Source organism: Ictalurus punctatus, chromosome 13 (assembly GCF_001660625.3).
Source record: "Ictalurus punctatus breed USDA103 chromosome 13, Coco_2.0, whole genome shotgun sequence".
Classification (NCBI taxonomy): Eukaryota; Metazoa; Chordata; class Actinopteri; order Siluriformes; family Ictaluridae; genus Ictalurus; species Ictalurus punctatus.
In genome coordinates this window covers 5,204,868-5,229,368 of record NC_030428.2, presented here as the reverse complement: position 1 = coordinate 5,229,368, position 24,501 = coordinate 5,204,868, and the positions used below count along the sequence as shown (strand labels likewise).

At 41.6% G+C, this 24,501-nt stretch overlaps 2 protein-coding genes across 3 annotated transcripts in view; one reads left to right on the top strand and one right to left on the bottom strand.

The window, feature by feature from the left end:
* Positions 1 to 1,703: 1,703 nt before the first annotated feature.
* On the bottom strand, positions 1,704 to 20,397 carry ubtd1b (ubiquitin domain containing 1b). 2 transcript variants are annotated; one of them, XM_047159620.2, is made up of 4 exons: positions 19,913 to 20,397; positions 19,388 to 19,759; positions 3,898 to 4,125; positions 1,704 to 3,328 (listed from the first exon to the last, which is right to left on the bottom strand). In XM_047159620.2, exons 2-4 carry the CDS (start codon positions 19,464 to 19,466, stop codon positions 2,952 to 2,954), a joined length of 684 nt encoding a protein of 227 aa, XP_047015576.2. In that variant the 5' UTR covers positions 19,467 to 19,759; positions 19,913 to 20,397; the 3' UTR covers positions 1,704 to 2,951. The 2 variants fall into 2 exon arrangements, with proteins under 2 accessions (XP_047015576.2, XP_017339075.2); XM_017483586.3 differs by having other exon boundaries at positions 19,388 to 19,685.
* Positions 20,398 to 20,567: 170 nt separating this feature from the next.
* The window catches only part of mms19 (MMS19 homolog, cytosolic iron-sulfur assembly component), a 28,318-nt gene continuing 24,384 nt past the window's right edge, over positions 20,568 to 24,501 (top strand). The window contains exons 1-2 of the mRNA XM_017483584.3: positions 20,568 to 20,771; positions 21,497 to 21,545. Coding sequence (XP_017339073.2) covers positions 20,684 to 20,771; positions 21,497 to 21,545 — 137 coding nt within the window. The 5' untranslated portion in view covers positions 20,568 to 20,683. The remainder of the gene's footprint in view (positions 20,772 to 21,496; positions 21,546 to 24,501) is intronic.

Here is a 24,501-nt window from a genome sequence, read left to right as displayed (position 1 = left end):
ATATCTGTGAGGAAGAAAAGGCTTATAAATGATCACAAAGGGATTCTTACGTGTAAACATTCTATACCACATACATGTTTAAATTCTCAATATACAGATATTCATCTGAGATTTATAAAAGTTGACAGTTTCTCCCCTGCTCCCAAAACAACAGCAGGATTCCGAAGAGAACGATGGCTTATGGGTACTTTTGGGTGCGTGTAAAGGGGAAGGAGGCCTTCAAACGAGCTCCTCAGAAGCAAAATGAAGAAGTAGAGGATCCATGGCTTTATGTAGCAGCTCCTTCAGTTTTTCAGTCACAATCTGGAACCTGTTCAACCTTGTACATAGATTTCAGAACAGTCACAGAGTCGCAGGAGAACAGATCCCACAGGCCATACAATCATACGTCAACCACGAGCAGTTTCTATGCAAGATGGAACATGTCCGTTTCCACTACAACATTCTTAAAAACATGTATGCTTGTGAGCTACCTCTAGCATAATGAACAGAATTCATTATTCAAGGCTACAAATCTAATAAAAATACAGGTGCGTCCAACATACATCCTTCATGGACTGTTAGACAGACATTCTTTGATTAGCTCACAGCTTTCTACTGCATTTACACTTCATGTTTAACATGAACACCAACAGGGTAGCACATATGATTATGATTAATGTGAAACAATATCCAACCATCCATTTTTTCTTTTCTTTAAAAAAAAAAAGAAAAAAAAAAAAAAAAGTACTCTGCACCTAATTACGGACTAAAGAAACTCACTGCTTGACAATCTAAAATGCTGAATAGGTCTCAAAACAACAACAACAACAACAAAAAAACGAGAAGCTTTTAGGTTTGTTGTCATAACATGAGGGTTTTGGATTCTGCTTATTGTGAGGAACCCATCAGACCTGTTTTAACAACAAGCCAGAGGTCAGAGTCAACATAGCAGCCTCAGGCAGCTAGATTCTCTGCTTCTTAAAAGAAGACAAAAGAAAATTTAAACACTGAGCATGAATAACGACTAATGATGATAGGTCATTGATGCGGTGGGGATGATTGGGCATTAGGCAGTAACTGTACTGTCAAAGTACAGTAGATTTGTATTGCACATTGAGGTTAACTGGGGTTGGGGTTTACAGAAGAGTCCTGGCTTTACCCTGACACATTCTGCCTATCCAATTAATTATCTAATGTAATCCTAATAAAAATAATCTAAAAGCACAGTTCTAGAGATGAAGACATCATGGATAGGGTCCTTCCATATGGAAGCTCCTAAGATTGAGCGTCGCTGGGAGCCTACCAGGGTTTGAACACTAAATAAAGTGCTCCAAGGTCAGCCACAAAACAAGTTTATGCACCCTTCACTAACATCATTTACAAAGTTATGGCTTATTGTACTGTTTCTAAAGTTTAAAACCTAACCTAGACCGACAGCCTAACGGGGGTAAATAGTCTATAAAGTTAAAAAGAAAAAAGTACATTTTCCCCTCATATTCATCCTCAGGATGCGTCCACACCTAGGCGTTCCATCCCACACCTCTACACTGCTGGTTTTTCTAGGGAACTACTTTTATGCTCATTTACATTAGTATCCAATGACAACATCTAGTAGATATAAGGCCAAACCGGAGCTTCCCAAATGCAGTCATTTTATTTATCTATCCTGGCTGTACCAGTAAACAGAAAGGTCAAGCCAACATATGCGCAACTCAACAATGCACATTGTAATAATGTTTTATTATGTTAATAAAGCCTTTACTGCTCATCAGCCACTAGGATATATTACATTATGAGAAACCCATTCATAAATCTATTTATTGAGTGTTGCAGACTGCATTTATACTCACATTTAATAACCTGATCCTTTTTCACAAAGCATACATTAAAATATATATCTATGCATCAAGTAGAGACATACACACAGCCTACAAGAGGCTGTCTAGGCAATCTAGTGAACTGAAATGGTTATCTTTATAGTTTTTACAAACAGAAATTGCATAGAAAAGTTGTGCCTTTGCTCAGAATTTCGAATGGGATACAAGTTTGAAATGTCAACATTTGTGGGGCCAGCCACTTTTTAAAAAGACAAACGAACAAACAAGAGATTTTATATTGAAGATGTTGGCCTTAGAGCCAACACACAGGCACACATCAAGAACAAATCAGCATATAAGAATTTTTTTTTTTGTCCTGTAAAAGGCGCACAATACACGTAGACGCTTACACGAACAAGTAAGTGTGCAAATGAAGCTCACGTTCCTGTATTCTAAAAAAACAGAAATGCAAGTACATTGAAAGAAGAAATAAAAGCCTTGAGATATCATCTGGAGCAGGAGCGCTGAGGTATGGGTCGACTCAATCCTATGAACATTAGGCCTTTCTAGAATCACAGTCAAAAGATTATGGGCGTCTTTTTTTTTATTTTTTATTTTTTAAAGCCCCACTTATATTGGCACTTTGCTCAAGCAAGCATAGACATCACTCTTTCAGATCAATAGCCAGTTTACCCTTTCTCTCAACAATCACTTTTCATCAGGTCAGTTCCAATGAGGCTCTGAAGTGGAGGTCCCAAATTCACTTTTACTTTCACTGGGCTTCATCGTCAGCAAGTCTGTCCACATGAAAAAGAACCAGCTCATGGGTCCAGCAAGGTACAGTGATGGTCAGAATCGAAACAATGACATTTACGTAATAGAGGATTAAAGCAGCACATGACGTCCGTCTTCCCTCTTTCGTCTTTCTTCTTAACTAACATTTTCCTAAGTAAAAGCAAAAAGACGAGATGGGCAGAGAAAACATGCTTTTCATGTAGCGGAGTGCACAGGAAGCATCGTATGCTGGCTGTCTCTTTCTTCTTATTGTTGCTTTTCAGTGATTTTTATTTCCCTGGAAAAAAAAGAAAGCACAGAAGAACAGCCATCCACGCTTCCCGTGTTCTCTGCGCCATTCCTTCCTGTCTGGCTTTATTAGTCGGACGGGTTCACAATGACCTGGACGACAAAGTCTTTCTGGATCTTGGTGTCCTGAAGGCGCGTCTTGTCCGTGAGTAGTTTGCCGGAGAAGAACCAGCGCTGACGTGCCACTTCGATGCCCTCTTGGGCCTGCAGCTGCTTTTTCAGCAGGCCCACTGGATCAGCCATGCTGGCGCTGAGACGTACATCCATGCCTGTCGAGAGGCGCACCTTGAGCTGGAACTCCTTCTTGGGGGCCGTTTGTGCGTCTGCGTTTTCCGACACAGATTCCTCTTCACTCCTCTCAGTGATCAGGTTGACAGGTGGTGCCAGGCAGTAGACGGGTAGCTGGTAGCGATTGCCCAGTTCATCGTAGCACTCGGTCAGGGATCCTAGAGGCGAAAGATGGAAACTGAAATCCATACTGCGTAAAAAATGCTAACATTTTCACAGAGCATAGATGTGGCACAGACTGAACTTATCTGAAAAGAATCACTAATATCGTAGCCTAGCAGTACAACTTACAAGTTGCTAAGTGATCGTTACTCAGACACTCGCTGAAAGAGACTGAAGTGCTGCGTTTGATAAAGTTCACTTCTATACGTTTCAATTCGTTTATAACAGTTCTGGGTTAATATACAGACACAGCATTTGGTTAAATCTAGAACACTGACCCAGGGAAGGGTAAAAAGGGTGAGAAGGTAATCATCAAAATTACTCATGTAACTCATTAGCTGGTTAAGCTTGAAAGTGTTGAAAGTGCTGAGGTGGGAAATGACATCATTACAACCTACGAATCAACACTTCAACGGTACCAAGAATGCAGCATGATTCGTTTCTTCAGTTCAGTGAACCGAATTGTACAGGATTATTAATGAACTTTAAAAACGTTCAAAATTTGCGTTAAAAGGAAACCAAAGAAGCAGATAAAAATAGCTGTTACTGGCTGGATTTCTCTCACCGTGTGGTAGTGTGATGCTGGCTCCATCCAGTATAGCCTGAGCTAGGTCATGGTCGTTGCATTCCAGGGCCACAGCAGCCGCTTTTAAGGCATCCCAAATTTCCTTGCGGCCCTCAAAAGCCGGTGCCGTGTCCCAGAACTCATCCCTCTTGCTGCGCAGCTGGCCTTCTGTCATGGGGTATTCGCTCTTCCACCTGGGCTTATCCTTCTTCAGAGGTTCGTTACGGGCTGGGTGAGACAACACATGAATTAAAACGATGTATCTGATGAATACGCCGCCACCTCACAGAAGCAAACAATATCATCATGTAAAACACATTTACAGAGTATTATACGGAAGAGTAACCCCTCTTCCCATAAACAAGATACAGGCTTTTAGCTACTGTAACATGCGGAATGAACAAACGTTAGCTATATGGCTAAAACAAACTATAATTTATAAACTAAACTAAGGGGAAAGGGGTGCTTTGTTGTGTAGTTTGACTTCTTTCATGCCTGGACCTTGAACCCTGAGGCAGATGTGCTCCTGTTCTTGGCTGAAATGAGAGGAATCCTTTGTGGTCTTCTGCTGTTGAAGCCCAACTGCATTAGGCCTCAATGTTGTCTGCCTCAACGTCTGATGTGTTGTGCAATCTGCTTTTCTGCTAACCACGATGGCAAAGAGTGATTATCTGAGTTACATACATTCCTGTCAGCTCAAACCAGGCGTTTCCTGGAGTGTGAAAACCCCCAGGAGATCAGCACATCTTGAAAAACTCAAATTAATCTGTCTAGCAGGCAATGGGTCGAAGTCAATGGGTTTTTTGAATGGGGTTTTGGTTAAATGCGTGAAATAAGGTACGCGGTTAACAAAGGCGGTTGCTAACAAGTGGCTAAATGGGACTACAGAGGTTGTCAAGAACATTAAACAGCACCACGCTGAACAGGAAAACTCCTCTACTTTTTAAATTAAGGTTGAAAGAGTTGTCGGAAGCTTCGTGGCAGTGAACCTTGAAATCATGCGACTGCGGTGTCGTTCATTTATAAACTTTAGCTTTTTTTTTTTTCCTGGGGATTGTATTCAGGCTTCAAAATGCATAAAATCAGTGTTCGTTTGTGAAGATTATCTCGATGAACAACACATGTAAGAATCAATCTTTTGTTGGTCACAGAGCTTATTTTCTGCAGTAATCCAAAAGACAATGGAAAAATCTTCCCGGTTGGCTTACAAAAATGTGTCATCCATGCAGCGCTCTATTCTTTGTATGGTTAAATCCTTTTTCTTTTTTTTTCTCCTTAATTGCACACAGCAGATTTTTCTCGGTCCAATTCTAACGGTCCAATTCTACAGCCCTCTACACATCGTACTCTCTATTGAAGGACAAATCTGGAAGGGTTTTCACTAACACCTTTCAGAGATATCTCTTGTTTTTCTATTAAGGAAACTACGACCATCCAAGCAAGTGGAAATGTGTTATGCCATGTAGAGCAAAAGAAAGGAGGGGAAGAAAGACACTAAACGGTGAGTATAATTGTTTAAAAAGTTACACATTACTCATTAACAGCTGTGATCAGTATAAAAGTTACCTTTCTTCACTATACAGTAATATGGCTATGTCAACCCCAGCGATGATGAATACTCCAACCAGATTTATTAAATGGTCTTGATTCATTTACAGCAGCAGCACGTTCACAGGTACTGTAATCGAACACTGTTAACAGATGTATTTTTTGTATTGATTGGGTGAAGTTTTCTGGAAAGAGATGTTGATTTAACAAGCATGTCAATGTGTTGATAATCTGCCTGGGTATCATGAGCGCTGTTTCTGGCATAGTCTTCTCAACCACCAGGAGTGACGTCAGACCAACATGGCCGCTCACACTGCGAACAGCGTAAAGTCCCCCTTCTGTATGTTTACATTAGGTTCCAGCAGTATTGGCTTTAGATCAGTTAATATACAGACACAGTACGTGGTTAAATCTATACTAATCACGGTTTTGAAAAGGTAAATCGACACTACAGTGATCACTAACATCAGCCGGCTAGCTTGTTGCATAGCTACCATTGTCTATGAAAAGTTCACTACAGTAGAACAGAAGCAATAATCACTCGGGCCTGTAACTGTAAAAGTGCGGTTAAAGTAGCTTTTTATGAGCTTTACGTGCTCTGACAGAGCCAACAAAATACACACTTTCCCAGTTTCCCTGTGCCCGAGGTGGGAAATGATGTTATTACAACTTATATAAATCACCACTTCACAAAGCTTAACAGAAGCAGCATATGAGCCTTGATCAGTTCCGCAATTACTTTTCCTTTACGTATAAAATTACGTATAAAATCATAACACTCCCCATAAGATTAGAAACGTTCGATTCAGCAGACTGAATACACAAAAACGCACTTGACATTTTAAAAGATAGCGTTTTTCCAGTTGCAGTGCTTAGTGTACACTAATATTAAGCTTACACTGTGAGATGAATTGCAAACAGGGTGAAGAGAGTGGAGATCAAGTTACAACTTAAGATACCAACGCTGAGGGAAAAGAACCAAGATTTCTCTGCCATGTCGAGCCTACTCAACTACAAAATGATTACTCGGGCACAAAGGATCCAAGGTGTCAAATCTCTCATTTAGTTGTGTTGTATTCGCAATACAACAGGAAGTGTAGACTGAAAAGAAGCACTAGATTTCCATCTGATCAGTCCATGGCACATAAAGACACATGCATTATTAAATGTCATGAACTCCAGTTGTTTATTTGAGCACGTTATGGACGCACCCACTTTAACTGTGCATTTAGGGTAAACACCGCCTGCAAAAGCCATTATGCTCACAATAACGCGTACACGTAATATGGCCGACATTCACAGCCAACCACAAGAAAACCCCTGTTTTGAATCGACAATGGGAGCAGAACACATCCTAACTCCACCACAATGGTGAGTAAGATAACATAATCGCAGAAAATCTGTCACCTAGACAAAAACACTTATCTTCGCTTATGAGACATATGATCTGCTTACCCACAGAGCGGGATTTGCTTTTATGAACTAGAGGAAGCTGAGAGCAGTTGGAGAAAGACACTTTCCTAAAGTAAAGGAAAAAAAATAAAAAATCATAGTGCTGCTCCAATTGTTAAATAAAACGCCTCGGAGAGAAAGTGGAATGTGACCCAGGTGACCATGGATGTCCTAGACATATAAACACACACTGTTCCGGTCTCCGTTCTCGGTAATTGTTTTCTTGAGCATTTTAAAAGCATTTTAAACTTGTACTCTGGCTGAAAATAATCCAAGATTACAGCACAACAGTTCAAGCAGCATGTGGATTCTGGTTACTTTATTAGAAAAATACCATGGGGAAAAAAAAAAGGCATCTACCAGGAATGGCTGAAAAGATATTCCCAAAACTTTGGACAGTAACAAAGTGACTGGGGTGAGCTCGCGACTTCCGGCGACATGAGCGACAGTGAGCGTTGGTGACTAGATGTGGGCGTGTCCAGAGACGTGACAAAGTTTGAAAAAAGTTGAACTTTATGCAGATTTGGAGCGACTTGGTGAAGCGACTACCAACGGGAGTGAAGACGGGAGAGCGCACGCGAGACATGATCCGCCCTGCTGCCTGCGAGTCTGAATTGTTTCGTTGGATCCAGACAGTCAGAATCGTGCACTTTCACTGCAGATAGATGGCCGCAATGGTGAAGCGCACACACTGCTCCTCCGTCATCTCGCAGGATATCACGTATATACACACACACACACACACACACACACACACACACACACACACACACACACACACACACACACACACACACACACACAGGTGAATTTTATATACAAAACACTCTCGCTACACTGTTTCATTTTAGAAAACTGATTTGTTGTCAAAAGTGGAATGCTAGTTGCACCACCCAGTGGTAAATGTTATGGCATGCCTACTGGTGACTTTATACTACAGCGACTGGTGACTTGCAGCGATAAAAGGGCTGAATGTGTGAATGTAGCTGAACAGCGCCACACAGCAGAGCATTATGGGAATTAGAGCTATAAAAAAATAAAATAAGATTGTCTGGATGTAAATGTTACAGAAGAGTTTTGCAAAGAGAATTAAAACTTCATATCGCTGGTCATATAGTGCTTGAAGCAATGTGTAAATAAATGTTCCTCCACGTCTAAACAATTCAGTATGTGAGTGCATCACTAGGAATAAGCAGGCAGGGGGAAAATAAATGACCAATAATACCATGTCATGTTCCACCAAATCTACACCCCCATCCCCAGCTGTCCTCGAGTGAACACCAAGCCAGTTTCAAACGGATATAACATGTTGCCCAATTTGCACTTCAGAAATCTGCACTGGTGTCTGGTTGTGTGTGTGTAAAATGACGTTGCGTGAGCAGATGCACTGAAACCACAGTTTCCGACTGGCATGTTACGCACACAAAGACTATAACTGCTTTCTGCTCATGGGGCCCACACTATGTTGCTGTTTTGCTGTGGCAAATACATGATATTTGCTCAAGCACTGTGGAAAAAGTATCTGAAAACATCTATCAGTTCAACACCCACCACTAGCCTCCACCATATTTCACCTGCTTCTCGTTAACAAAAACAACAGGCAGGGCAGCTGATAACAGACCATCAAGACTGCACAAGCTGCATCGATGTCAAGGAATAAAATATAAAGAACACACCCCAGTGTGTGTGCACGGACAGAGAGTTTCTGAAAACATGCTGTTATGTTCGGTGGCCAAAGGAGGAACAACCGACTGTAAGAAACGGTTTTAAAAAGGTCACCTTTCATCCAAACAAATTATTTATAGTGTGCATGGCTTAGGTGCAGCCACGTAATCAGGATTTGCCCTGCTGCCTCGTTTCGCACTACTGCCTGACAGGAGGTAAAAAGACGTCGTTAGCACGAAGTGCCAAAACCAACAAGACCTCCACAAGGAAACTCAATGCAGGTCCTAACAATATAGTATTAACCTTACTCCAGTTGCTCAATATGGAATGACTCATTAATCACGAGAGAGGAAGAAAAAGCAGACAAATAACCACAGTAACATACAAATATCAGTGCAGTGGGCTGGTTAAACAAGGGAGGGCAAAGAACTCCAAAGTGTCCTCGACGTGTGACATGGTCAAGAGCAGTGTTTTAGTTCGAATTTAACAGACAAGGTTCAATATTAAAAAGGACTTCTCCTGAAACATAATGTGCTCAGCTCAGCTCCTGGAATCAACACTATATCAGAGATTACAGTGAGATGGCAAGAGAGAGCATTAACACAATTGCTTGTATATTCATAGATCCTGGTAGTTTTTAAGAAGAGTAATATATTAGATTACACACACACACACACACACACACACACATATATCTGCTCCTGGGCCACTTTTAGTAGTTTCTTGGCTATTAATTGGGTATTAATATTCTATGTAAATTAAAAATACACATGACAGACCACATTGTTATAAAGATACACAATTGGAGTCCATTATTTTCATCTATCAGCACGGTCTGGAGAGTGTTATTCCACTTAAACCACAGAGATTTGACAAAGATTACAATATTTTATTTTATTAACGTACAAAACATCACGCATTTTAAGGCTTATAGTTACATTTAAGGTTGTGGAGCATCCAGGAGAAGTTAGTTCCTGTTCTCGCCTACATTATAGCTGTGTCATTCCTTCGCCAGTCTCTCGAGCTATCGAAACCGCAGCCTGTTGATTTACTGAGAAACCGGAAACTGTAATCTCCTCTTTCCCGAAGACTTTCCTGAGCGCGAACGGTTACAAAGTGCTTACAACAAGTCCCTGTGCATGAGCTGTTACTATACAGACCCCTCCAAAAGTAGTGGAACAGCAAGGCCAACTCTTTTTTCTCTATACGTTGAAGACATTTGAGTTCGAGATCAAAAGATGAATAGGAGACAATCGATCGGAATTTCAGCGCTCGTTTCCTGATATTTACATCTAGTCTAGACGTGTTAAACAACTTGGAACGTGGTGAGGTTTTATAGCAACCATATTTTCAAGTGATGAAAAATATTGGAACACATGACAATAGTGTTTCTTGTTGCCCAAGCATGCCCTGTTAAATGGACTGTTTAAACAATTAAGAGCTCTGAATGCCTACTCTTAGTTCACCTGTGAAGACTGTATTCGTTGCTAAAAAGGATGAACCTACATGACAACCAGGAGAAAAACAAGCCGTTTTGAAGCTGAGAAAAGAGGCAAAAGTCGATCAGAACCCTTGCACAAGCACTGGGCATAACCAATACAACAATTTGGAATGTCCTGGGGAAAAAGAAACCACTGGTCACTGATAACCAGACACGGAATAGATCAGCCAAGGAAAACAACAGCAGTTGATGACAGAAACATTGTGAGAGATGTGAAGAAAACCCCCAAAACAACAGTTATCACAATCCACCGCTTGAAAAAACTTCAAGAGCAGAAATATCGAGACTATACCACAAGATGAAAACCACTCATAAGCAGAAAGAGTCAGAAAGCTACACTGGAATTCGCAAAGAAATACAGAGATGAGCGACAAAAGGTCTAGAACCAAGATTAACCTCTAGCAAAGTGATGGAAAGGCCAAGCTGCAGGAAAAGCCAGGAAAAGCATCATACATGAATAAACCAACAATTTGGTGATGTCAGTGGGTCTCAGGCTTGATGCAGTTCTTGCAAATAAGGGATACGCAACCAAATATTAAGTGTTCGTTACTTGAATTTTCTGCAAGACTATGTTCTTATAATTTTGCTCACCTGAAAATGCCACCAAATGTCCAATATTCGAAATTGTTTAACACTTCTAAATGTAAAGATCAGGAAATGAAAACTGAAACCCTGACCCATCATCTCATATGCATCTTTTGATCTCAAACCCAATTGTCTTCATCATATAGCAAAAACAACAGAATTGCCCTTGCTCTTCCAATACTTTCGTAGGGGACTGTAGAAACAGTAACATATGAGAATGAGTGCATTAACATTAACCTTCATGTAAAATCAGTCACGTTACGGCCGGAACTACCTGTACCGTTATACGAAAATAATGCACACTTACTGACCGTGTTTATAAAAATAAAAATTAATTTCAAACAGGAGGAATGCTATTGCAGGAAGACCATTTCATACATTTGCCCTTGCTGCGACCTTGATCCGGTTTGGTTCAATTCCAAAATCTAATCAATGCATCTGCTGTTTACAGTCATAGTTCAATATAAAATCCTACAAACATTCAACCATTGCTCTTGAGATACTGTGCTAATGAGAAACTCTGGCACATGCACGAACGACCCAGAAGAAGGAAAAACGGAAAAATTGTTTGGTGATGACATAAGCAAAACTGTCATTTTCTTTAATCGTGGATCTTGGTCATACAATCTGATAGGGAACATTTTATCGCAATGTTCGTTAGAGAATTAGATTTTACTGGTCATCTCAAACAGTCGGCTGAAATCTCAGTCTAAAACCGGCTTTAGAAGATTATATCCGTTGATTAAAAACCTTCAACATAATTCAGCCTGGTTTATTGAGATGAAACCAATAAAATCGCCAAGCACTGAGACGCCTTCAAAAGCAGAACAGGCCGGATGAACGCTTGCAGGTCTCTGAACTGATCTCAGGAGTCTCTTGCTATAAAGCGTATAAACCTGCTCATTTCACCACTGTGCTGCCAAACCATGCACAGATCATTGTTCTGAATGCACCATACCAGTTCTCCACACTTCACTTCACAAAAAAGAGAAGGAAGTAAGCATTATGAAGCAAGGGCATATCACCATCATCTTATATAGTCTCATGACAAGCCTTTCACAATTGTTTATCTTATCTTGTAACAGTGCGCGCGCACACACACACACACACACACACACACACACACACACACACACACCATGTTGTAATTAAAGATAACCCACTGTTAGTGGTTTGTGCATCACAACTTCCATGAGGGTGTATCACGCCTGGATGCACTGCAGAAGGTATACATGTTAATTCTATAGACGTACTATCATCTAATAACCAGCACTAAATCTTCATTAACTGGCTATGTACCCTAGTGTATCCAAGATACGTGCTGTGTATTCAGAAACTGCTCAACAGTGCTCATACAGAGATGTGTGTTTATGTTATTATGGCACTGCTATCAATAACACCTGAAGGAGACCCCATAATTACAAACTGCTCCATGAAAGGATCACCTCCATTCTTTGTTCAACTGCATTCCGACCCTGCAATCAAGCTTTTAAATCCTTTACGTGTACAAATCATGTGGTAGATTTTGGCCTAGTCCGCACAGGTAAATATGCCAATGTGTCCTTTATCTGTTTTGAGTTTCCGTCCACAAGAAAATCAGCCATCTTTTTTTGAATCCACGCACCAATGAAACTGATCTCATTTCTGACCAAGCTGTAAAATGTTAGTGTGGACGGCGGAAAACTCGAGTCGTCCCTCACTCACTTGTTTACTACTTACTATAGAGACCACGGGTCGTCGACTGGTGGACTGAGGTCTGGGTGTGGACGCAGTAGAGTGTTTCAATGGAACTGAGTAGAGCACTAAACAGGATATTGCACCAGAGTAGATCAGCGTATGAAGAAACCTGCCCATAGACCAGGAACTCCAGATTTTTAAAAACATGAACCAGTACAGCTTCAGGAGCAGATACTCTAATACAGCCAAAAATATAAAAATCGGTCGCTCCAGGTCAAGCAAAGCAAAGCCAAGCAAACGCCGCGATATTCGGAGGAGAATGCAATTGTTCGAAATTACCACAGATTTGGGCCAAGAAACGTCATGTGACGTCATCACCACATGCATTCAGCCAAAACCCTCTTCATTTCACGTGCATCGAACGTGAGTACAGCTAAACGGTCTCATTTACTAACAAACATCACCGTGAAAAGGCTGCGCAAAACAATTTCGTGCAATTGCAAGTCATTATTATTAAATATATATATTTTTCGCTCTCTGGTCTCATTAGTGAAGTGATGATATTTTCCAGTATAACATACAGAGAATTGTGTGTTTAAATCTCTGCTTCATGCTGAAAGCAGCTCTTCATCTATCTGGTCAAAAGTGATAACGTGACACACCAATGCAAAACAATCACTTCAGATTGCCCGTAAAATTATAGCCATAAACTTTTCAGGCACGGTTAAGCATTAACAGGTAGGCTAACTGATATCACCATTCAGTCATGTTGGCGGTTTATGCAGACGTTCATAAGCAAGGAATTTGATGTAACTGGACATTCTGATATACAGACATATGATATATAGGCTCCTGATATAGACTGTTCTGTATAGAGGGCGGCAGTGAGGGAGACGTCGCACTGAATTCAGGTAAAACTTGGTACCGAGTGCTCTGCTTACACATCACCATGACTCAACATTATATAAACAACTCAAACTAGAGCTGCAACAACTAATCGATGCAATCAATAAAAATCGGTTATGAAAATCGAGGTCAATGTCATTATCATTATTAGTTGGTCTGCGCGTTACTTCTGTTCCGAAAACACGCACTGGCAAATACATACTCAACTTGTGTCCCAAATCACGTACTGTACACTTACACTATGCTCCATGTACTCTACCGTCTAGTCCAGTGGTTCTCAAAGTGGGGGCCACCAGGGGGCGCCCGGGGGGGCCTCAACAATTTGGTGTGAAAAATAAATAAAATGTATGTTTTCTCTTTCTCACGCTCAAACAACCACACACACACAATCAATTCCTAATGTAATGTAATGTTATGTAAGATGTAAGATGCAACTATTACTAATTAAAAAAGGGGGATATATTCAGAAGTCTGTATTTTTAAAGATATCTTGCAAAGGGGGGCCTCGGTCAAATTTTAATGCCATTTGGGAGGCCTTGCCCTGGAAAAGTTTGGGAACCCCTGGTCTAGTCTATGAATATTAGAAGGGTGGTATCGTCTTAAACATACCACTATAGTTTTGTTTATGAACCGGAAGTATAAGCTCGATGGTGCATGTCGCCAAGCTCACGCAATGTGACGCCGCTAACTTTCAGTTTACTCTTCATGTCAAACTCACCTTTTATGCCCAACATGACCTCAAATCACCATCAGACAGAGGCGTAAGTGACAGCGAAAAGAAAAGAAAAAAAAAGTGTGTGACCCAAGTCCTCCAAGGCAAGGGAGCATTTTATCTTAAATACAGTGAAGAAGATCATAACCTGCAAACTTTACAAAGCGGAGCATGTGTAGCACGTAAGCACGACAAGTTTGTGCTTGTACATCACTACGTTTATATCTAAAATGCTCCACTCTGTTGCTTAAAATGTTTAGTTTAGTTCAGGTGTGTCGTTATATGCTTGCGGTTTAAATAAAATTTTCAACACAACTGTTTGTCCAATCAATATATACAGTTGCGCCCAAATGTTTGTATACCCCTTGCAGAATCTCCATCCATCCATCTTATATACCGCTGATCCTTTTCAGGGTCGCGGGGAAACCTGGAGCCTATCCCAGGAAGCATCGGGCACAAGGCGGGGTACACCCTGGACAGGGTGCCAGTCCATCGCAGAGCACATCACATACACACTCACACACCTATTCATACCCCTTGCAGAATCTGCTAAATATTATGCTGTTAACAAAATAAAAGATCATAAAAATAAAACTTTGTTTTTTTATTTAGTACTGTCCTTAATAAGCTATTTCACTTTAGAGATGTTTACATATAGTCCACAAGTCAAGATAACAGCTGAATTTATAAAAGTTACCCCATTCAAAAGTTTACACACGCTTGATTCTTAACACTGCGTGTTGTTACCTGGATGACCAGCGACTGTTTTTATGTAGTGATAGTTAGTCATGAGTCCCTTTTTGTCCTGAGCATTTAAACTGCCCACTGTCCTTCAGAAACTTTTTTCTTCAACAAACTCTGGTGAACTCCATGCCCAAGAGGGTTAAGGCAGTGCTGGAAAATAATGGTGGCCACACAAAATATTGACACTTTGGGCCCAATTTGGACATTTTCACTTAGGGGTATACTCACTTTTGTTGCCAGCAGTTTAGACATTAATGGCTGTGTGTTGAGTTATTTTGAGGGGACAGCAAATTTACACTGTTATTTCCTTATTAAATACTACATAACATTTATGTATGGTATCCATTCCTCTACACACACACACACACACACACACACACACACACCACTGAGTGCAAAAGTCGTGTATGTCGGTTGTACACTGGATTTACAGTGCAATAACTAGAATACAGAACACTGTTCAGGGAATACAATTTTGTCCACCGAGACGTCTGCCACTACAAAATGGCTGCACTGCATGGTGAATAAGGAACAAGTTCAGGTATTCCGGAGTAGCTTCCTGGAAACAAGATGGCAGAATTGTCGGCATTAAGCATTTTAACTAAACAAAATTAGTTTGTGTTGTTTTAATACACAAGCAATGCTGAGGCCTGCAAGAATGGGCGTTGTGTGTTCATGTTGTCAAAACAAACAAAAATGGCAGACCAGCCTAAAAGGTTAAAGGTCAGACACCCTGTGCACATGTCCATACCCCCCACGTATCATTTTCACCTCTCAGTGTAGAGAGGAAAAGTTTTGAGAAACAGTTTCCAAAATGACCCTTGTTAGTGCGGACTACATCTTTAGCACTACAAAGCAGAATTCATTCCACGAACTGTTGCAATACATGTGTCTTCACACGTCACGCAACACCCACACGTGTAAAAATAGAGCAGGTATTCTTTAAAAACAAACAGGAATGTTACATGTAATAACACAACACGTAGATGACGTGTCTATAAAAGCCATGAAATCCTACCTCACTTTAATGTGGACTTGTTAACCTAAAGCAGTCTCAATGTGAATATTATGTCATCTTGGTACATGCCAATAATACAAAAATGCACCTTATTAATGCTGATAAATAAATATACATAACCACACACACACACACACACACACACACACACGTCTGTAGATGGGAACAAGGAACACTGAGCTACATAAGCATTAGTATGGACAAGACAATTTTACAGTACATCCGCAGTAAACTGGAGGTGAACTGTATGTCATTTCACACCCAAAATAATTCTGCTGATGTAGACGCAAATGAATGAACAGTGCCTTCCTTTCAGGTAGAAAAAAGAAAAAAGGAAGGGGGGGGGCGTAGGGTGTAAGAGGGGTGTACGACAATGTAAACGCAACACAAATTCCTCCAGTGTAATCGCGGCATGAAACGATAAACATCTTGAAGTGTTTTCCCAGGCTGCCGAGTGATCTGAAGCGATGCTGGAGATCAAACACGGCTTTGGGATCTTACACGCCATGAGCGTATCTTGGATATGAAAAGTGGTATGGCTCCACAATGCTACATGATGAAGCACATCACAAAGTAGGAGCGAATATTAATGACATCATTTGCTTAAAAACAAACAAACAAAAACCCCACTAAAACCAGACATGCTTCAGACCTAGCGAATGACTCAATAGGAGATATTCAAAGATGAATATCAGGTTCTACATTATTATAAACTGCATTGGTGGTATTTTCTACAGTGTGAATTCGACTCCATATCAATAATATCTGCACTGCACTTTAACTGGAACGCTGCAGTCCTGCTACTGACTCCTACACACTCTTGTTTTTATTATCACGTCTATTGCTCTTAATGCAGTTTGAACTTATTCTGGTAATTCTTCCAGTATGGTCGTGCCACTCTCTAGATGCTGATCTGCACCTGATATAGTAAAAGTGCTTCATTACACCTCCAGCCTACATATACGCGTAATGATGAAGCTGGCCTGGCCTATTAAATTTGCATTAAGAACACAGCGGGACTTCACAAACTAACGTTTACTACCGATACTCAGAAACTGTCCTGCGCCTATGCAAACGCTGGCATTGTAAACAGGTAGTGGGTTAGAGTGGCATTTCCAAAAGCTGCTGCTGGAATAGAAACACTTCACGTTTCATCAACGTGTGCATCGACAGATCCATCTGAATGCCATCGATGAGGCGAGACGTGTTAGAGCAGAGAAACGCCAACATGAGACTGCAAGTTAAGCGAGGCTCTGGGTTAAGGTGCTATTTAGGTGGAGGGAAGGTTGCGAGCTCAAATCCCTGGTATGTTTTAGAGCTACCGCCAAAAAACCCCCCAACAATCCCCACCCTGAACGAACTGTACATTCATTCAGCCATCTTCAATAAGCGCTTAATCCCGGTTGGGGGGTTAGTCAGGGGTCGATGTGGATCTGGAGCCCATCCCGGTAAATTGCTTATGAAATCTTCAGAAAGAACTTGAACTCCTCAGTGACGTTCAATATTTATTTTGCAATGAAATTCTGAGATTACGGTTTTTATTTTAAACCTCTTTCATCAACATGTTGGTCTATTTTCACTTGAGTTAACAGTCACTTACATTACCCACAATGCTGTTTGCCTACTTGCTGATAATGGTGCAGTCTCTACCTAAAAAGAACGATGCGGCAGCACTTTAGTCCATTAGTCTGTCCAACTCAGACTTTCATGCTAAATCAATGCCATTCTACTTCTGATCTTCATCACTAACTAGCTCAGCCGAGGCTTTCTGCATCATATAACTTCACTGCATTCTGGGACTTTGAGTCCAATGTTTGCTGTCTCAACAATTCCTGTGTTAGATTTCTCATTTATATGATGATGAAAACAAGACACTCCCGTTCTTTTGCTTTAGGAGCTGACAGTATAACCTGGCTGTTATCACTTATGCTTGTGATCACTGAACTTGTTTTTTGTTCCAGCAATAACAACGTTCCCCTTTGACATCGGAGCGGCTCGCAACGTCCAGCTACTCACGGAAATAATACAAATACAGCACCAACATACGATCACCAAACACGTCACCGATAATTCACTGCAAACATATTTAATGTGTGCGTGTGTAAGGGTGGAGCTTTCCTTTAACTGCTCAGTTACATGTCATAATTGTGTAAAACTATTGATCATAAACAGCTCTGAAAGGTGGTAGATGTCATGTTATGTGCTTTAGTAGCTGTCTTACAGCTGCAGTAGGTAAAATGTGATGTTTTTGATTTGCTTCAAGATTAGGTCTCTAAAAGGTTAGGTAGGTTCAACGATTTGATTTGAATGATTCCCACCCATTTTCCCAAAGTTCTGCCCCCAGGATCTTTCGTGGGCCGTGGAGCACAGTGTCTATAAAATGACTGACGTTTGGTGCATCTACTAATAGCATGTACTCTTTCTGTGAAGAAAAATTACAGACATACGAGTGTGTAGCCAAAATAAATAAATAAATAAATAAAAGACATATATACTGGGACATACAAACACGCTGTGTAACGGAAAAGAACGTTGTTACATGTCATTCATACGTCATAATATAATTGACCAATCTCTTGATTTATTCATTTATATTCAGTACTTAAATTCTTAGACTTGAATACCGAAGACGCTCCACTGTCTCGTTACGCTCGTCCATCATGTTTGCAGGTTAAATTCAGCGAAGCAAACGGTCACAACGCTCCTCCATCACAGAACGTTGTGGGCGATATCAGCTGGAAAAGTGTCCACGGATCCACACTTTGAAAATCTACCAGAAATAGTGGACCAGTCGGGATACCTTTGGGATACTCGTTTCAACATACTACGATTTGGGACACGCAAATTCTAATCTCGGACACTATTTAGGACAAATTGGGACGCAGCTAGAGAGAGTGCAACCAAATAGCGATGGGAAGCTCGGATCGCTGAATCTCGTTCAGCAAAATGAACGAATCTTTTTTTCCGAGTCATTTCGTTCATTTCAGCTGAATGTAATTAAAATGTTACATGTTAAATTCCCCAACACATCTAATACGCAAACGTTGATCACATTTGGAATAAAAAAGAAACTATAGGCAAATGCAGCCAAGGCTGAATTATGAGAAACAGAAGTGATTCATTAATAGGTCTTTAGGTTTAGCATTAGGTCTTCAGGCTATGCAGTCTGTTAGTTCACCTCACCTCCCGATCCGATCTTTCTTTTGTCACACCTGTTCCCTGGAAACAGAAACGATCAGTTCACGCTTCGAGTCGTTCGTTCATCACGTCACAGCCCCACTGCATTCAACCCATGGGGCGATCACGTGATGAACGAACGACTCGAACCTGAAGACTCGAGACCAGAACTAATCATTTCTGTTTCCTGTACAGAACCTATGGGGATGGTACAGCGCATGCGCGGTCAAAAACACTCTCTGAGGTGACTCGTTGTTCCCGAGTCATATTGAAGATTCTGACTCGTTTTCCTGAGTCATATTAAAGATTCATTCAAAATGAACGACACATCACTACAAACACACACAAACACGCATTCCGGACAGAAGCACCTTTTCTCGTCGACTCACTCCACTGTTTTTTTTTTTTTTTAATCATGCTGTACTAATCTTCCAGGTTATCTGTACAATAAATAATAATAATTTAAAAATCGCCTACTGCACCTTTAACTAAGCAGAAATCTTACCTCCACGCTTTCTCTGGCCCCTTCCTCGGCGAGACGAGCCTTGAGACTCCGGGCGCTCTCTCCCGACACATCCTCCCATGGTGCTCAGTTGTACAGCATCCACATCGCTCTCTGATCACAACTTTAAAACCCGTTCGATATCTTCTGCGCAGAACTTCCTTGAATTTCTGCGGTGTGTAGTGTAGGTGTCAGAAAGCAGCAGCAGCGTTAACGGAGGACTTCTTCACCTACTCCAGAGCATCAGCGCTGTTAACTTGTTCACGGATCAACTTTAAAGAGCTGTCTAGGTGGTGAAACCCTGCGAGGAGCAAGACGAGCGGTTTAACTCGAGCTTCCCAGGGGTTGGAGAAGTGCAGTTAGACGAGTGCGTGTCTTCAGGAAATGAGTCGGGATTTAAATGATTTGTTATTGTTTCACAGACTCGGCTGTAGCAGCGGCACACAGCAAAACTAGCATCAATGCCTCGGACTGCTGAATCATATTACTAAACAATATTTGGGTATAAAGTTACTGAAATTGTCCTACCTTAGAAGTGGACTATTTTCGTCGAAGTTGCGTTCAATTTCTCAGGTTGCCTCGCGCAACACAGCTTGGGGGTTTTTAAACCGTTAGTTAGCTAGCTACACAAACTAACTAACTAATAAACAAACCAAACCAGTGAGGAGAATGATAAGTTCTGTAACTTAACGCGTCCTGACGAAAAGAGAATATAAAACACGACCAGGATGTATATATTTGGATAAAGACAGCGGGGTAAAAGCAGTAGTTCACTTCACTCCGACTCCACTTGTGTGCGCGAGAACAGAGGCGAGTTATTTCTGGCTGGAAAACAAGCTCGCTTTAGCTAAACCTGCCCCGTCTCTAAGCTACACTCTCCAGGGGGAAGTACACTTAACAGCGTTGTCAGACTCCGACTTATCTTATTAATGCGCGAAAAGACCAAACACAGGCCGGTGTTCGAATTCTAGCTCTTCTTCGAATCCCCTTAATCGCACTGGTTCAGCCAGGTTCAGCTGTTCTTTACCATCCTTGTGCGCATGCGCGTATTCCGTTGGTCGCCTCCAACGTCACACGAAAACCGTCAGTGATTGGACAATTCCGTATCTCGTACTTGGTATTTTTTTCATATTTAAATAAATTACGCGAACTCGATACTAAAAAAAACGTGACATGTAAAATAACAAGAACTTACAGTGTAATTTTGTTGTCGTTATAATCGTGTGTAATTATCAGGTAATTTACTTGCGCGAAAGACCGTCTGCGCATGCGCCAGGAAGACGTTGGAAGCGCTTCGCGATGGCTACCGATAGTAGTGAACTGTTAGGTCTGGTGGAGGAATTTGTCTCGGGAAAAGCTGACAGTTCGGCTGCAAATATCGCGACAGGTATGTAATACGTCTCTGAATCATGAATGCTGTTGTTATGAACGAACGGTAAATCTACATGTGTGCGGTCCTTAATTTACGACTAAACGAATATTGTTTTTTCCACACGTATTCCGATTAATCCCGCCCCTGCCTTGTGATTGGCTAGAAAATTCATACATGAAGAGTTCTTGTTGTTTAATTGGTGGGCTGCTTCTTTCTCTGAACAACTGGCCAATCACAGCAGAGGAGGTTGGATTGTTGGAATACGGGTGAGGAGGGGAAAAAATATCAACGTCTGGATAGCGTGAGTAGAATGATGCTAGCTGTCTCACCACATCCTGTATACAGAACGAGAAGAAACTGCTTACTTTCTACTTGGTTAGTGCTAACCAAGAATTGTCATGAAATTAACAATGGCATGTGGAAGCCTGTAGTTTGTTCCTGTGTGCTAGCAGATTAGCAGGCTTTTAAGTGGACATGCATTGAGACATTGGGCCAAATCCTAAGTGACTTCCTCCATGTAAATGAGTGTACTTGTTAACAACATCTTTACTGACTTCTACATCAGGGATGATTTCAAAGCCTCTGGAGTACAATGAGTGTTCCCATGGACCCTAGAGAGCAAAAGTTATCCAGGACAAGCGGTCCAAAATTCATACACTCTTTCTAGTGGACTGTGTTCAGAGGGAAGCAAGTTAGGATTCTGTTCACTCACCTACACTTTATATTCATCTTTCTTGAAGGTGTCAAGGCTGGACAGTTCTCCATACTTCAGCTGGTTGACGCACTAGGGTAATGTATTACACAAACTCACTCACACACACACATACGGCAGCAACTTGGATGAAAATAACGGTACAAAGCTGTGCACTGTGGGGTCACCATAAGCCGAGTTTACGCCGTACGACTTCCTGCCCTGTGTTTCCTGTCGCACGTTAAAATTGCACCTCGTTAAAGAATATTCTTTGCTCGTGAGTTGAGATTTGCGGTCCCGTGACACGCTCACCGGCGGCTGACGGCCCCCAAAGGCGGAAGAAAAAGTTCTGGCACATTTTGCTTAAGATCTCAGAATGGGACCATTGCTACAACACTCAGCTAAAAGCCACCGATAGGACGGCGGCAACGGTGAAACGTAAACAAAACGTGAGGTTAAAAGAAGCGTGGCTTGTTGAATCGCAGAGCACGTCTTCAAGCTCTGTCATGACGGAGATTATACCCAGGGCTTGTTTCTGTTTACTCAATCCCAGTTTCTGCACACACCCAGATCGCTCTTGATTGATTATGTACAGTTGCAGTCAAAAGGATTCAACCCCCATTGCAAATCAAGTTTATTGTCTAAACCTACAGACTTTCAGCTGTTTGCAATGAACAAATCGAACCTGAGCAATTGAAATAGTTAAAACCCAAGAATATTACTGAACTGGAGGCCATTACTCATGAGGAATGGGCTAAGATTCCTCAGGAACACTGCAGCAGGTCATAACAGCAAAAATGTGCTCTACTAAGTACTAAAGATGCTTGCCATGAAGTGGTTGAATGAGTTTGAGACTGGAGAAATCAATATAACCATAACCCTAACCCTATTCAGTTGAATTTGGGGAAACCACTTTGAAGCATTGAACTGTTTTTCAATCGCTTTGGTTTGATTTATTCATTGCAAACAGCTGAAAGTCTGTACATTTTGCCAATAAACCTGATTTGCAATGGGGGTTGAATAATTTGGATAAGCAGAATGTATTCATTTTCCTTAATCACAGTTAGAACATGTTGTTGTTAGGAGATCTTCATCGTATTATCTGACATGGCGGACAGCCAGCATATTACCAGGACCATCTCGTCCAGCACGACAAGTAATAATCTTAAAAGATGCTGAAATGAAGCCGCTTTAGTCAATTTCTATGAAAATCATACATATACAAGAGGGAGGAGCTTAGTTCAGCACAGTTTGTTGACTTTCCATGAGCTGGATGAGGAGCATGAAAATCACAAAACTGTGCTGAACTGCAGTACAGGCTCAAGCGAACCCTGATACGTGTATATAATGGGATGAACTGTCAAGCCTTACAGTAGATATAAAAAGTTTACACACCCCTGTTAAAATTGTGGGGGTTTTGTGAGGTAAAAAAAAAAAGAAAAGAACCAATGTGAGATCTTTTTCCACCTTTTAGTGTAATACAGCGACTAACAAAATCCGAGTGAAAAACAAATGGAAACATAAGAAGAAATAACCTAGTTGCATAAGTGTTCATGCTCCTTAACTAATACTTTTTTTTTTTAAAGCACCCTTTGCTTGTATTACAGCACTTAGTCTTTTTGGGTAAGAATCTTCTTGCACATCTTGATTCAATTCAGTTCTATTCAATTCAATTCAATTCAATTTTATTTGTATAGCGCTTTTTACAATAGACATTGTCTCAAAGCAGCTTTACAGAAATATCAACATGGTATACAGATATCGATGTCGGCCCTTTTTTCTACCGAGAGAGCTAACAGTGGTGATTATCACGGCTGTGTATATTCCACCTGATGCCAATGTGAACACGGCGCTCTCTCTCCTGTTGAACACCATAAACGAGCAGCAGAGGGCTTACCCCGACGGTGTTCACATAATTGCAGGTGACTTTAATAAGGCGAGCTTGAAGACTGTACTCCCGAAATTCTATCAACATGTTAAGTGTTTTACTAGAGGGGCGAACACTTTGGATCATGTTTACTCCAACATCAAGCACGCGTATAGAGCCATACCTCTCCCCCACCTTGGCCAATCAGACCATCTCTCCCTCCTGCTCTCCCCTGCCTACACCCCCCTCAGACGCAGTGTCACGACCACTATAAAGACTGTTACCACCTGGCCTGATGATGCATTCTGCAAACTACAGGACTGCTTCGAACAGACAGACTGGGATTTGTTTGAACATCAAGAGCTAGAAACATTAACAGGAACGGTACTGGACTACATCAAGTTCTGTATCGGAAATGTGACTGTGGAAAAAAACATCCGGGTTTTCCAAAACCAGAAACCATGGATGACCAAACAGGTCCGCACACTACTCAAAGCCCGCGACGCTGCCTTCAGGTCTGGTAATAGAGCTCTGTACAGAGCTGCCCGTGCCAACCTGAAAGGCGGTATTAAGGAAGCTAAGGCGGCCTATAAGAGGAGCATAGAGTCCCACCTGTCCAGCAAAAATAAACGGGAGGTGTGGCAGGGTATACAGAACATCACGAACTACAGAGGCCGTGAGGTGACAACAGTCCTGAGTGCGATTCTGGCAGAAGAGCTAAATTGCTTCTTCGCTCGCTTTGAAACATCACAACAACAGCACTCATCTGCTCCAGCCCCACCTCCACCCCCATCTGGCCCCCGTACCAGTCCAGCCCTGCCTCCATCCCCTTCTGGTTCCTGCACCACTCTACTTACTGTGAGGGAACACGATGTTAGACAGATGATTCTGGCAGTGAACCCCAGGAAGGCTGCTGGCCCAGATGGTGTACCTGGTAACGTGCTCAGATCATGTGCCCACCAGCTTGCCCACATCTTTGCCAGAATTTTCAATCTCTCCCTGGCCCAAGCAGTCATCCCGTCCTGCCTAAAATCAGCCACAATCATTCCAGTGGCAAAAAAATCGCCCACCACTAGCCTGAATGATTATCGTCCTGTAGCCCTCACTCCAGTTATCATGAAGTGCTTTGAGAGATTGGTTCTTCAGCACATCAAGGACTACCTCCCCCCAGATTTCGATCCTTTTCA